At 40.1% G+C, this 16,196-nt stretch overlaps 1 protein-coding gene across 1 annotated transcript in view; it reads left to right on the top strand.

Annotated features, from left to right (window-relative positions):
- The window catches only part of fam20c.S (family with sequence similarity 20 member C S homeolog), a 128,384-nt gene that overhangs the window by 24,386 nt on the left and 87,802 nt on the right, over positions 1 to 16,196 (top strand). Inside the window, exon 3 of the mRNA XM_018239164.2 lies at positions 3,267 to 3,345. Coding sequence (XP_018094653.1) covers positions 3,267 to 3,345 — 79 coding nt within the window. The remainder of the gene's footprint in view (positions 1 to 3,266; positions 3,346 to 16,196) is intronic.

Raw genomic sequence — 16,196 nt, 5'->3', positions numbered from 1 at the left:
CGCAGGAGAGGGCCAGGATGCTAGCGCAGAGAGCATAATTGCACTCTCTGCACTAGAAGAGATGAATTTCCAGTTTGAAAACAGGAAATTCGGCTCCTAAAGTACCAGGAGCAGCATTTTTTCTGCCCCTGGTACCTAGTGGTACCCCTGGTACCTACATTGGTGCAGCGCCCCTGATTCCATCTATTTCGCCTCTATGTTCTCATAGAAATAGGGAATGGCCATGAAATCGGCCAAATGTTTAGCAGCATGAGGGGCCACTGACATCTAGGCCCACTTGGAGTTTCCCTGGTATCCTGGTGGGCCAGTCTGACACCAGACATGTCGATCAGCCAATCACAGATTTCCGCTTTATAAGCCCGCCCCTGTGACAACACCACACAGCCCCACCTTGTGATGTCACCTCCAGTAGCAACTTTAGTTATATGCTATACATGTTCCTGAGGTCTATTTATTGCATACAATAACAGCCAAGAGCACTATCTATCTTCTATTTCCCTTCATCTATACATTCTGTTCTGCATACAAGCCACATAATATTCTGATCACAAACAGCGCTGAATTCGCTGGGCGGGCGCAAAACGTGCGAGCACCGAAGCACTGGGGAGCACAGGCGGCTTGGCGGCATGCCGCCCCCAAAAATGTGCCGCCCTAGGCCCGGGCCTATGTGGTCTCGCCACAGATCCGGGCCTGATCACAAAGCTTGCTTGGCCATCATATATTATTATATGTTTCCTCTTTCTATACACTCTAACCATGTCATATACAGTTATATGCTTAGACCTCTATGTTCATTGAGTGCTTAGGACTTTATTTGTAAATTTTTACAAAATTTACCTTTGCTTCAACTTACATGCATTAATCCTCCATTTTTTACTGCCGGGCAAAGTTGCACACAAAAAGCAGCTTTTTAGGTAAAACTGCCCATGAGCAACCTAGCCACATAACCCAGAAACACAAGAAAGCAGTGTATATAGACATATTTAGATTCCTTCACAGATGGGGTGATGGTTGGGTGCTAAAGAACATTGACACCAACGTTGCTCCTATACCCTCTGTTTTGTGTGTGTGTGTGTGATTTTGCATATTTCCATTATTCAGCACCATGGAAAGCAGCTATAACTAATTGGCAATGTAGTATGTCCTTAAAGGAGAACTAAAGCGTAATTAAAGAAGTAGGCTAGAAATATTGTCCGTTTTGTTTTGGGTTTCTGTGCCAGCCCAAGGCACCCTCAGCCCCTTGGCAATTAAGATCTGTGCCTCCAAAGATGCCCCCAAGTAACTCCCCTTCTTCTTTTCTGCTGATTCAATGCACATGCTCAGTATACAAAATGTTTTTTTTAGCCATATTCATGTTTAGTTCTCCTTTAAAAGACCGAACAGCTGCTTCCTTAGTAAAGAGAAAAAGTGCCTGTCACAAGGCTGGGTAGATGCTTCACAGTTATTTTGGTATTTTACTGCTATTTGTCGTTGGTTTTATTTTGGCCACTGTGGCTTGAACGCTAGAAAATGTGAAAGTCTTGGTGGTATGGTGCTGCCATATTTTGAGTCTGGAAGCCACAGAATGAAATAGTAATGTAAAAGCCTGAGAAATAATGAAAAAAAATGATGATCTTTTTATGAAAGAAAATGTTCCCATTACTAATACCCTGGCGCAAGGAGTGCTGCCATATAGAGCAGAAGCACTTCTGATACATTCCAGTTTCAAGGTGCACTGGTTGTGGAAGGAATCAGGAGCACTGCATAGCAAGGGCACTTTCAGACCTTTTTAAACTTTCTGCTTATGTGGAAAGGATTGCACTTCTCCTCCGTGTCAAACTGAAAAGCTGTGTTCATACAGCCTTATCTATAAACTCTATGCACTGTACAGAGAAATAAATGCAATAGCAGATGTGCTGATGAGAGATAAGGTTGGAGAGAGCCTTGTGCATGAATTGAACCTTTTCTGCCCAATCTTTGGTTTATTTTTTCTGCTCATTGCCAGGGCCAGATTTACATACAGTATTGGGCACCCCCACTCTTGCTACTGTTCGTCGCCCCTGTCCCCTCCTTTTTTTTTGCCCAAACATTCATCATTGGGACCTGAGCAATGGGGATTTCTATTGTATCTCCTGCACATGGCCAGTGTTTCTAAACCAATGTGGTGTTGTTGGGCAGCATGTTGCTCCCTAAATTCCTGCTGCCCTAGGCCCGGGCCTTGGTGGCCTTTCCACAAATCCGGGCCTGATTATTGTCATACCTCCTGCAACTGCTCAAATGTTTTCTACTGAAAATCTACTTTAAAACCATGTGTTCAGCATATAAAAACAGATAATTATGTTTTAAAGCAACCCAATCTTGTATAATGATAGTTTTCTCCGTATAAACAGTACTTTTCAAGTAAATCACAATCAGCTGGGAGGTATGAGCAGTTTGGAGTCATTGCAAGGCAGGCTATAGCTGGAATTTAGAGTGCACTTATGTAAAAAGCAGACTGTGTATGGTGTCTGAAAAAAACAACAACATTACAGGAAGAATGTAATAAACTGTTTGGCAGATCATTAGGCAGTGAAGGAGCAGAGATGCTTTATATTCCCCTTTAAGGATAGGAGTAAAAATTGGTGCTCTAATGGGCATAACATTGCGTTTGCATTATCCCCTGGTACAGTGTTGGTGTATTTGGTGCAAAAGGCTGTGAAGCACAAGAATTCCTTGTACAGGTATGGGACCTGTTATCCAGAAGGCACAGAATCTGGGGTTTTCCTGATAACGGATCTTTCCGTAAGAAATTCACACCTTAAATCTACTAGAAAATCATTGCAATCATTAAGGGGCCAATTCACTAAGGGTCGAATATCGAGGGTTAATTAACCCTCGATATTCGACTAGGAATTAAAATCCTTCGACTTCGAATATCGAAGTCGAAGGATTTAGCGCAGATAGTTAGATCGAACGATCGAACGATAATTCCTTTGATCGATGATTAAATCCTTCGAATCGAACAATTCGAAGGATTTAAATCCAACGATCGAAGGAATATCCTACGATCAAAAAAAGTTAGCCAAGCCTATGGGGACCTGATCCGCTTATATCATGTAGCACATTCATGTAAAATGCAGTGTCAGTGGACAGCGGATATTTTTAAGATCACAAGACAGATATTTGGCACGTGAGACCAGATTAAACTGCGTTTGGCTAAACGTTGCTTGAGAGCTGGAACAACAGTACATTTTTTTGTTTTATGGAGGATCTGTAATGCTGAGAATGTTTGTTTTCTTTTTAAACAGCAATGAAGGCTGGAGGCACGCAGCTCAAACTCATCTTGACATTCCAGAATTATGGGCAAGCTTTGTTTAAACCAATGAAGTAAGTGGAAGCTTTGTATTTTACTGTATTGAAGAATCATTAGTAAAATTCTTAAACAGATAATAAATGGGCAACTGATGCCAGGAGTGGTGAAAAGTACAACTGAAATGTCTTTATTTTGGAAACAGCACAAATACATTGTATTTGTATCCATATTGCATAATATTGTGTAATAATGCAACACATGCATGGGGCCTGTTATCCAGAATAATAGGGACCTTTGGTTTTTGGTCTTTGCATAGTTTCGATCGATTTAAGTCTACTATAAAATCATGTAAACATTAAATAAACCCATTAGACTGGGTTTGCTTCTAATAAGGATTAATTATATCTTAATTGGGATCAAGTTTAAGTACTGTTTTATGATTACAGAGAAATCATTTTTAAAAATTTGGATTATTTGGAAAACATGGAGTCAATGGCCTTTCTATAATTCAGAGCTTTCTGGATAATGGGTTTCCTGATAATGGATCCCTTACCTGTACGTGAATTCAGGTTGGTTGTTAATGGGAATGTTTGTGTTGTTCTAGAAACATAAATGGGTTCATTTTTTCATATATGTTGTTGAATTTTTCAAGGGGTACTTCTGCTACCCTTTATTTATAGGAGTTGTGTAACCATGCATTTAGGGCTGAAATCATCCTGGATGTTGATTGCTGGGGCCCTTGTCAGTCAGGTGATTACCATTATATTCAGTATAGGGGCAATTTAAAGTGCTTTGCTGCTTACCTTTTAAGAATCAATCTCTTGCCCACAGTCTTGGTTGTCAGAAAGTACCATTAGCTACCAGCAGCCAAGTATGAAGGCTTTATAAACAGCATTGTTCTGGAGCTAGAAGAGGGCCATAGTTAGGCACCTAGTTCTTTTTATGGGGTTGTGAGAGGGGAAAGAAGGAGGAGGGGAAACAAATAACCTGGCTTGAGTATAAAGTTCTGACACAATAGTTTTAAATTGAATTCAACATATTAGTGATTGTATGTTAAAGCTGTATACAAACTGCTCAACTGGACACAAAATTGGACATCCATTGAGTAGTTGTGTCCATACATGCTCCTTAGCAACAATGCAGATGCTTAGCCTGCTCTTCTGAAATGCATGGATTCAAGGGAACCTTAGAATGTCCATCAGCCTTAACCTGTTGTTATATCCATAGTTACAGACTTACTTGATCCAAGTGAACCAGACTCTGATGTTATCATTGCCATCATGCACATTACAAAAATGAGCCATAACATGTCCTGGGGGGAAAAGCACTCTTGGATCTAAAATTTTGCACTTTGCATTGTGTATAAATGGCCTATTGTGTTACATCAGAGATATGCAAAAGAATACAAGCAAATGCAGGCAATAACTTTGATTTAGGGAATGCTACTTGGGAGAGATAATCTGTCTTGACAAATCGAATAAAGGAGAGGGTATCTGGGTACCCACCCATATTATCTGCGGTATTATCTACTCCTTCTCCATTTCCATTGTTTTTACATTGTGCTCCAGCTATTCCCAGTCACTACTGCAGAATGATCCAGTGTCAGCCAAAGCAATGGCCAGAGTTAAAGTATTGTTTCATAATATCCTCATTATCTCCTCTCCACTAAGCTTCTCAAAGCGTACCACCAGGATTCATAATCATTCTCTGTGTTTTGCAATTATAATAATAATAATAATAATAACACCATACGGGTGTTGCAAGAGTAATATAGAGTGCTGACGGATGAGTTCAGAGAAGGTTCATTAAAGTATTTGTTCCAGATCAAGATCCAGCAACCAGAGCTTATCTGTTAGTGTATGTGCATAGAGACTGTAGCTCAGTTAGTGTTTATGGAAACACTGGGTTCCCGCATACAGTGGGAGTATTTCTGTTTTGTAACTGGGGAATAGAGTTGGCGGGAATCAAACTGTAATCAGAAATGCTGAACAATGCACTCAATTACAGGCAAAATACTGAATCACAGGGGGTGGCAATTATAAGTATTTTACAAAGAACCTAGGCTCACCCTCCTCCTCTATTGTGATAAATACACGGGCCTGGGGTACTGTAGCAAGTACTGTCCATAAGTCTATAAACGCTGAGCTGGTGGAGTTTTCTGGAAAGAGGAGCACCAACCCAATATCAGGGGGTAAGCAGTTTAAATCACTAGGGTGTGCCTTACAAATTAGTAGTCATTAAACTTTTCCTAGTTCAAGTGTATAATGCAAGGAATGGATCATTTTCAAAGCTGGAAAGAATCAGAAGAAAAAAGCAAATAATTAAATTAAAACTTTAAAAAATAAATAATGAGGACCAATTGAAATGTTTTTTTTATTTGGCCATTCTATAACCTACTTAAAGTTAACTTAAAGGGGACCCACCCCTTTAAGAATCTGCAAGTTCCTTCCCATGCCACAATAACAACGTTTGAATTCTGTTGGATGAGTGTTAGCAGAAATCATTGTCCCTACTTGTGTTTGAGAATATTTACAGTATAAAATGCTTAGATGTCAGATCAAGGAACGAGCAGCAACTTGAATTTTATGGCCGAGACCCATTGTTGAGTTGCTAGTATGTCGGTAGTGTGCCACACCACTAAGGGTGGGAGCAGGGGTCCACTTGTGGGAACTGTATGGTAAAAGCAGTTCATGAGTAGTGATGGATGAATTTGGGGCGTTTCGCCCAAAAAATTGCGAATTTCCTGCGAAATGCACGAAACAGCAAAAAGTTCACAAAACGGCGCTGGCGTCTCGTTTTTGATGTCGGCGTCCATTTTTTTTTTTTTGACGCCGCTGAATTTTCTGTGCAGTTTCGCCGATCACTATTCATGAGACAGCCCCTGATTAATCCAATCTCGCTTTGTTAAAGGAACAGTAACACTAAAGAATTAAAATGAGTAATGAATTAAAGTAATGAAAATACAATGGGGGAAGCCATTCAAAGCAGAAAAAGGAGAAAAGGCACATGATACACAGCAGGTGACATATATGCTCTATAGTAAACCACTGGATTCTACAGGGCTTATCTGTTGTCTACTGTGTATCCTGTGCTTGAATGGCTATGGCTACACAGCAGCTTGAAATCCTCAGCATATGAACTCTTCCAATAATCCAATCACAGTGGTCCAATGTAACTATCCAGAGAGGTGACACTTGATGCTGCTCAGATGTGTAGTGAAATGTCTTCAATGATTACTCAGTAAGTCCAGTTGCTCAATATTTACTTCTACAGGTATGGGACCTGTTATCCAGAATGCTCGGGACCTGGGGTTTTCCGGATAGCAGATCTTTCCATAATTTGGGTCTTCGTGCCTTAAGTCTACTAGAAATTCATGTAAACATTAAATAAACCCAATAGGCTGGTTTTGCTTCCAATAAGGATTAATTATATCTTAGTTGGGATCAAGTACAAGCTACTGTTTAATTATTACAGAGAAAAAGGAAATCATTTTTAAAAATTTGGATTATTTAGATAAAATGGAGTCTATGGGAGATGGCCATTCTGTAATTCAGAGCTTTCTGGATATCGGGTTTCCGGAAAAGGGATCCTTTACCTGTACTAGATATAGCAGAACCGGTGTTACTATCTGACGTCCACCAGCGTATAACAGTTCTACCTTCATGAAACCATTATGCACCAGCTGGCAGCACTGGCAAAAAAATACCCGTCTTGATGGTACCATAGAATTCATGATATCGTTTATGTCAAGGAAGTTAAAGGAGACATATTTAAAAAAAAAAAAACCAAGAATGTACCAGTGCATTTTACTCTTTTTGATATATACTTGAAAAAGTTATGTTTCTGGTTACTAGTCCCTTCTAGTCCAGTCCATTAGTGAATTCACGGGGAATTTCCACGTTTCACCGCCGGTGAATAAATTCGCAAAAGTGCAGCGCAAAATTCGCTGCGTCAAAAAAAATGTTGGCGTCCGCGACAATTTGATTCGCACTTCCCATCAAAATTATTCTGCCACCCATTGAATTTAATGTAAATTGTCGTGGGCGTCAAAATGGTACAGGGGAGCCGGCAGCACACTGCACTGTAGGACAGGAACCAATCAGCCAGTGGCGTTCCTAGATATTACTGGGCCCCACAGCAAATTATTTTTCAGGCACCCAAAATGTCTAGAGGTTGACCTGTTTTACCAAAATTTATTTAACTTCTATATGAATTAGGGCCTCATGGGGCCCCTATTCCTCCTGGGCCCCCCTGCAGCTGCAGGGTCTGCTTCCTCTGTAGTTACGCCCCTGCAATCAGCAGCTAGCAGGACCTGATAGGGAACTGAAGCCTGTCTGTGCTTTTGTGACTGCAGGGCTGTGATTGGCTGTCCCCCTCCTACTGTGCTTATGGCAGGGTCCGTTAGGACACGCCCACCCCTCATTTGAAACAGTGACAGACACGGTAGCAGATCTATAGGGAGCTCCAATAAAGGGGCCATTTTTGAAGACAATATTCATTTACAGCCAAAAGTAAAACGAGCACCATGTATTATACATGGGCTTTTTCATTTATCCTGCATGCCTCCTTTAGACAATCTGGAAAGCAGAGCCGGTGATTACTTAGGGCCCAGATGTGTAGTTTCAGTATATATGTTTGGAATTGGGTCCAGTAACCTCAGATTCCACCAGTGTTGATAATCAAACATATTACAGAGAGTAATATTGAGTCATAGGCACAGTCGCATCCAACTAATGGCTTCATTTTCCTGGCTTGAGTATGTGTGTTGTGTTCCTATTTTCTGTCTGGAAAAATATGTAAAAATAACATTTTTCAAGCTGTTTTTATACTGTGGTCTGCATGATTGATTATGTCTAATTTGTATAGTTTTATCTGATATAACCGATTCATAGTTGGCTTTGCCTAAACTCACAAATGTTTCTGTTATTAGGACCTGACAAAGGCTGACGATAGTCATGTAATAAATAAATGGAACATCACTTCCCCAGGTCTAGTAACCAATGGCAACCACTCAGACAACTCACCAGTAAATACTCCCTACTGATTGATAGCTGGTTGCTATGGGTTACTAGGGTTAGTAGTTTCACACCTCTTATTACATTATCCAGATCAATGCATCTATTGAGGTCAGTATATTGGATTTAAAGTTAAAGTCACTATTATTAAGACATAAACTTCCCTATGCACTCTTCATGTAATGTTTACGGGGTAATAAAGACTGGCTAAATAAACCACCTTGAATAACTCAACAGTAAACGGCTCTACAGTAGTGATGAGTGAATTTTTTTGCCAGCTATTCACTGTTTTATAATTGGAAAAATACAGCAGCTCTATATATTAATAGGCCCAAGAGATTCCAAAAATAAAAGTGTTTTAAAGTAATTAAAATATAATGTACTGTTGCCCTGCAACAAAAGAAAAAATGTAATTGTTTTTTTCAGGAACACAACTAATGTTCATATAAACAAGCTACTGTGTTACCATGGGGGCAGCCATTCAAGAACAGGATACACAGTAGATAACAGATAAGTTCTGAATCTCATCTACAGAGCTTATCTGTTATCTGCTGTGTAACCTGTGCCTTTTTCTGCTTTTTCAGCTCGATTGTCTGCCCCCATGGTTACACAGCAGCTTGTTTATATAAACTATAGTAGAGTTTCTGAAGTGAAGACACCAGTTGTACCAGCACAACATGCCAGTACACTATATTTTCATTACTTTAAAAAACTTAAATTTTTTGGTTATTACCATACTATTCCTTTAATTAGGACTTTGGCATCCATTTAAAATAAAACAGGCAAAAAACTGTCACACCTCCAACATTTTTTTTGACAGCTCAACCCGCAGTCCCTCGCTTGTACTGGAAAGTCCAGTTTTTCTCTGCACTGAACAGCCAGAAAAAGAAACAAAGTTTCTAACTTATTTGGCTTTTGGCAGAGAGCCCAGAACAGCCACAGGTGCAGCTAAGATACTTTGTAACAATTTTGAGATAAGCAAATAAGTAATTGTAACAATATAAGATAACAGGTCCCTTGGGAGAACTTAAACTCACTTAAAGGGCAATTCAACTTCATTAGCAAAATTGTAATAAATTGAAAAAAAAACCCACAGAAATATGTTCAAACTTTCATAACCCGCCAAATTTTGTAAAATGAACATGGTAATTAGCAGGTGTGTGCAGGGAGTTGTAGTCCGCGCTAGCTGGGAACGGGGAGGGAAGGGGGGGAGGGGGAACAGCTGCACCGAGAGTGTGGGCCCACTTGCCCACTTGTGGATAAACGTGAAAATGGATTTGGTGCGCTGTATTCCCGAATGGCAATAGCCTAAAAAAAAAAAAAAGAATAAGTGGAGACAACCCCTTCACTCGGAAGCGTGGAAAACAGGCTGAGAGCTACCCTCCGGAAGCGAAAAGCGGTTGATCCATCGCCTACTGCTGAACTCCATCTCCCAGCTGAACTTAGCAAGAACGGCGAACCGGACCGGCGAATCCATCCACGAGGACTGCTGCATCGGACCGCTACCCCCAGAGGACTGAATGCGCCTTGATTACTCATCGTCCGGTAAGCGCAGAAATTTTCTGTCTTGCACCTAAACACCAGCCGCTCTACATTATTGTAAGCTTTTCCCCGCCAGGCACGCAGTAGAGAGGGCAGAATACACCCCGACTTGGGAGTGATCACGGATCTGAACTGCCTAACTATCGCCAACTCCATGTGAGTAAGTCCGAGCGTACAAATATCCGTTTATACAAAGGTTAATACACTATCTAGGCCTTTTCTTTTTTTTTAGGCTATTGCCATTCGGGAATACAGCGCACCAAATCCATTTTCACAATTAGCAGGTGTGGCCATAACAAATGGGTGTGGTCAAATAAATGTTGCCACGCTACACGCACCAACTTTTTTGTCGTCCCTCTTTTTATTTCCAAAATGTTGGGAGGAATGAGCTGGTTCATCTTAACTCAGCTCTAATTATGTTGAAACATAATTTTAATTATTTCAGAGTTTATCTTTAGTGTGACTTGCTTGCATAAAGTATATAGCATTGTGTACCAGAAAGTAAAGCATGTATTTGTATTGATGCCTTTGAATAAGATGCACCAGTCTCTGCCAATGGGATCATTTGGCTCAGGGAAATGACATAATTTAATACAAGGTCTATTAGTGCTGACATGGGATTTAAATGGACAGTTCCTTCCATTGTACATCGAATAACACACCACATCTCTGGTTTCAGGATGGCAATACAGAGAGAAAGCAGTTGGCACAAAATGAGGACATTTCAGAAATGTCTCTGAGGATCAGGCTACTTTGCTTGCTTGCTTTGGTGAATAATTAGAATGGCTGCAGTACGATTACATGGGAAACCAGCCACACTTTCTGTTGTGAAGTATCCACTTCTACAGACAGGGAATTTGTCTGATACTGTGTTTCTTCCGTGGTAATCTCAGTGGGGTCGTAATGTGGTCAAGATGTTTCTTGGTAGATTAAAAGCCAAAGATATTCTGAAAAGGATACAGCTTGCTCCAGGCTTCTGAGCTAATTCACATTTTAAATCCCTTTCAAAGGGGCATAGATAGGAGCATTCTAAATGAACACAAGGCAGAGGTTTAGCAATGCGAAGGGTTTAAGGTGCTGGTAAAATATTCATATACTGTATGCTGTGTTCATTTTATTCCGTTGCAGCTGTTAACTATATCTGCATTAAGTGCAAAATATGAGAGTGCATATTAGGGGCAGATTTATTAACGTACGAATGGTAAAGTCGAATTTGAATTTGATTTTTTTTGGTTGAAACTCACAAATTTGAATTCTAAATCACCAACTTGAATTTGAATGTGAGATTTATCACACCTCGACCCTGCCGAGTTAACTTACAAATAAATGGCAGAGATCCCTTGAAACATTTGAAGATGTCAATTGCCTTTCTGACATTCAACTTGATTTGAATTCGATTCGAATTTTCAGGTCTTTCGTATTTGAATATTAGACGTTCACATTTTTTCTTAAATAACCTCCAATTTGAGTAGTGAGTACATTCGAATTTATCACAGTTAAAAAAAATTCACATAACTTCGAAATTCCACCTTTGATAAATCTGCCCCTTAATGTGACTACTCAACTGCTTTCCAAATAGAAATATAATCAAAAGGCAGTGGGTGGCTTCACCTTGTAAACGATAAACAGTATGTGAATGACGTAAATACATTGCTAAATTATGGAGAGGAATAGGACTTTTTGATACAATAGGTTTAATGCATAAAAGCCAAATGGGAAATTTAAAAGGGCCCCTCTGTGTTTTTATATATTAGTTCTTGTATTGGAGAAGGTTGGGCTGCTGTTGACCATTACACAAGAGTCCAACAAACAAAGAACCAATGCCCATACATTATATGTTTGCTGTGTTTTTTGAACCTTTGGAAGATGTACACTGATCTCCTGTAAGGATTCACAGACAGGAGTCAATGTGCTGAATAATTTCAAGGTGTTTATTAAACAAAAATGTGCACAGACCTCAGCAGATAGATTTAAACGGCAGCAAAACACAAAGTCCAGGTACAGGCCGTAATTCCAGGGCAGGTGGCAGACAAACATATGAGGGACGGCCAAAAGTCGGGACGGGCAGAGTTCATACAAGGTCAAAAACAGGCTGAGGTCAATTCCGGGAGATCCAAAAATCAGGAGTAACAGGGAGCAGAGAAGAAACAGAACAGGGAAACAAGGCAGGAAAAAGACAAAATTTACCAGAAGATTTCAGGAACAGGGTAACAGGATCAAAAACATGGTCAAAATAACACGGGGCTTGAAGTCAGCAGTAGGGCCAACAATCCAGCATAGGGTGTTGGGGAATCAGGTTTAAATAGCCCTCAAATGAGCAATTGCCCTTATACTAAGGAAGGCTGCCCTGGAGGCAGTAAAGCAACAGGCATCTTATCAGAGCTAAGCCATCACCACACCGCCTCCTGTGGCTCAAGCAGGAGGAGCAGCGCCTGGAACATAACAGGTTCCTCACAGCACCAGAGTAAGCATTTTATAAGATAAGGATGTGCCTTTTATATATTCTTGCACAAGAGGCCAGATGACCTCTGACACTTTTAAAGAACAAACCAGTGTCCTCCCCAAGACATTGGAATATCAAGTAATGACCTAGATGCAATCTTCTCAAACTGTCAGAGAGCAAACCCCCAACATTCCTCTGCTTTCTTGGGCAAGGATAAATGTTTTATGAATACAGTACATCTGGGGTTTTGATCGACAATCCAGAACTGAACATCCAGCTGCTGTCCAGCCAACCTGAGATCATATAGATATTGTTTTTGATGAGTGTACTTTCTCCTCTATTGTTGAACAACTGACAGGGACACCTCACCCATATATCTTTCATATAGATCATAATACAAAAAAAGTCAGCTTTAGATTATAGACTCTATCTAGGCCCATCATTCTAGAATCTAGATAATACTGGAGGACGAGCTAATGAAATGAATGCAAAATAAGGGAACACAAACAATAAGAAAATCACATTTTTACTGGAATTCCATGCATAACAGTTCCAAGTATAAGATGTGGGTCTTGTGGGATTTGTTAACACTGGTAGACAAATGTAAATATATATGTTGCGTTTGCACATATTGATTTTGCTGGTCATTTAAATATAAAAGTATAGTATGTGTCCCTCTTTAAAACCAGTAGCAATCACTATGCACCTTGGCACTATTGCCAATAATAACATGACCCATTTAAACAGTTGGGAAAAAGTAGATTTTTTCTTTTCTAAATCTCCATTTTAGTGAGACAGATCAAAGCTAGCCATTGCCCTTTTCATCATCTTGTGGCTTTGAGTCAATACCATAATGTACTTTACTCAATTTTTCTCTGTGTATAAAATTCTGTTAGCAAGAATTGCTGCATAGTACAAGAAAAACAGAATTTGAAAAAGATTTATTTGGCTTTCCTTTGCATATTTGCTTTCAAACCTCAGGCACAGTTGGATTCCTTGCATTATAGTCAGTGGAACCTTGGCTCAAAGCCTATCTGAAGTGATTCAGGTCTGCAAATAATTAAAATAAATAAATATGCATATAAAAGTGGAACCTATCTAGTATGAAGAGTGCTAAAATCTGTATGTACTTGTCCTAAAAAAAGGCAAACAGAACATTCTTAAGTGTTTGGGAATACAGAATTGGGGGCAGGATAGAGTAGAGATTCTTTAAACACTACCTTGTTAGTCTAGACCCAGACAGGCAAGTTTCCCTTTCAGCTTATTCAATATGTAAATGCATTGCAACAGCCTTACTCAGTGGCCAACTAATTGAGATCATACTTGATCCTTTGTAAAGCTAACTCAATATGCCACTCATGAGCAGGGCAGTCTCAGCACCCAGTTGCTTTAAGTCATCAGTGATGTCATTTGCCAGCCAACCTTCTTTTGCCATGTTTTGGCTTAAAGTAACCACAATTGCTCTTCAAAAAGAGGTGCCAGAAAATTCTGTGTGTGCTGTACAGATTCATTTGTTAATCTGACAGGGCCAATTTGAGAAGAGTAACATCCGTTGGTCTAGCTTTCCTGGATTTTTGGCCAAAAGCAAAATTTAGACGTAAATAGACTACAATAAATGATTGATTTCTCGCAGGTGTTGCAATTTAAATAATTTAGCTTTGAATCCAGTGTCTTGACTTAGGTCAAACTAAAGTTTTTGAAATGCCTCCACTCCAGTCCACTCCAGTCATTTTATAGTTCCGCATAAAATACAAGTAGAAGAGTATGAATATACTTTATATATACCAAATATACTGTTGTACCAGCCTTTCTACATCCTAGTTGATGGCTAAGGAATGAGACAACATATATGCTCTTCTCAAAATATATCTTCAATGTGTGATGAGATATTATTTAGGTAGGCTTTAAGAGCCACATGAGCTCATTTGATTGGCCTACATGACTGCATAGCCTGCTAGTGTGATCCTACCATTGTCCTGTATGCTAAATGATTGGAAAGACCCCTTTAGGCCCACCACTTAGGTGCCAACTTTGAGCAAACACCCACACTTTGGTGACCTAGCCAAATCAGTATGTCTAGCAAATTATGGCCAGTTTAACCCGCAGAAGGAGGCAAGTTCATAGTTTGTCGGTAACGGGCCTTGCAAAACTGACACAATGGTCTTCTGCAATATTTATAAAGGCAACAGATTTGTGATAACAAATTAAAGGAGAAGGAAAGGTTAAAACTAAGTAAGCCTTATCAGAAAGGTCCATCTAAATATACCAGTAAACCCCCAAAGTAGTACTGCTCTGAGTCCCCTGTCAAAAGAAACACTGCATTTCTTTCCTTCTATTGTGTACACATGGGCTTCTGTATCAGACTTCCTGCCTTCAGCTTAAACCTCATTGCCCTGGGCAAGAGCATGCTCAGTTTGCTCCTCTCCCCCCCCTTCTCTACTGTAATCTGAGCCCAGAGCAGGGAGAGACTCAGGCAGGAAGTGATGTCACACCATGTTAATACTGCAGCTCCCATCCTAAACAAACAGAGAGTTTCTAGAGCTTTATACTGTATAATGCCAAAACATTCTACAGAATAAATATAGCATTCTAGCTTGCACTATTGCAGCTAATCTATTGGCAATAAAATGCCTTTCCTTCTACTTTAACGTAGCTCACTGTTCATAATTCTGCAAAGAAATTGTACCAACACTGTAGCTTTTGCAGCTTCTCAGTTTGTGGTAGGGATGCACCGAATCCACTATTTTGGATTCGGCCGAACCCCCGAATCCTTTGTGAAAGATTAGGCCGAATACCGAACCGAATCCGAACCCTAATTTGCATATGCAAATTAGGGGTGGGAAGGGGAAAACATTTTTTACTTCCTCGTTTTCTGACAAAAAGTCACGTGATTTCCCTCCCGCCACTAATTTGCATATGCAAATTAGGGTTCGGATTTGGTTCGGCCAGGCAGAAGGATTCGGCCGAATCGGAATCCTGCTGAAAAAGGCCGAATCCTGGCCGAATCCCGAACCGAATCCTGGATTCGGTGCATCCCTAGTTTGTGGCCATGAATGCTTTTTTGCTTAGACCACATTTACAGTAGGGCTGGACATTTCCAGTAGTTTACTGATCTGTCATTTATAAAAAAAATATGTTAAGTTTAAATTTAACACTGAGAGTTAGGAGTAATGGTTGGCATTTAATCATCCTTGACTGGTTAACCTCAGTCACTGGTTTCAGGAAATGTCTAATAGTGCTAGGAGACTGCAGACTTCTGGGTAAAAGATGGCATCATCAGTGTATGCCGGAACAGTGACCCAACAGTGTTATTTTTGCCGTGCTGACAGCTATGCCGAGGATAGTTAATCCAGTAGAGAAATATTTACTGCTACTTTGGAAAGGGAACCTCGCTGGGATCTCATGGGTGGTACTGTATATCCACTCCCAAAGATAATAAAGCCGAAGCAGAGTCTGGCAGCTAAAAGTATCGAACTGTAGACTGCAGAAGTACCAAGATAAACAGACAAGCCTACTTTAGATGAGAGTCAGTTCTGCTTCTGCTTATGAGATGAAATACAGCAACCTCACATAACGTTTGGGAAATTTGTGGCTCACCAAATCAGCAGCTCTTAACTTCAAGAATCTTAATGTTTTAAAAATAATTCTTAGACATTTCCCAGGGATAAAAGAACTCTTTCATATCCGACTTCTATCCGACGTTCTTTTTACTTGTTCTCACTCACTCAAACAATTTTCTTATATTTTGCCAGTGTATGTTTTACAGGAGAACTGTGAGTTAATAATTTGCTCGGGTAGATCCGTGCCAGTGACTCGTTCACTTATTGATTCGCATGTGACCCTGTGTGGATATCCAGCAAATATTCGCTCAGGGTGTGAGGACAAGGGACATTTTTAGGTTAGGTTTGGAGACTTTGGATTTGTA

The sequence above is a fragment of the Xenopus laevis genome, chromosome 9_10S (assembly GCF_017654675.1).
Source record: "Xenopus laevis strain J_2021 chromosome 9_10S, Xenopus_laevis_v10.1, whole genome shotgun sequence".
Classification (NCBI taxonomy): domain Eukaryota; kingdom Metazoa; phylum Chordata; class Amphibia; order Anura; family Pipidae; genus Xenopus; species Xenopus laevis.
This window is presented reverse-complemented; position numbering and strand designations above follow the sequence as displayed.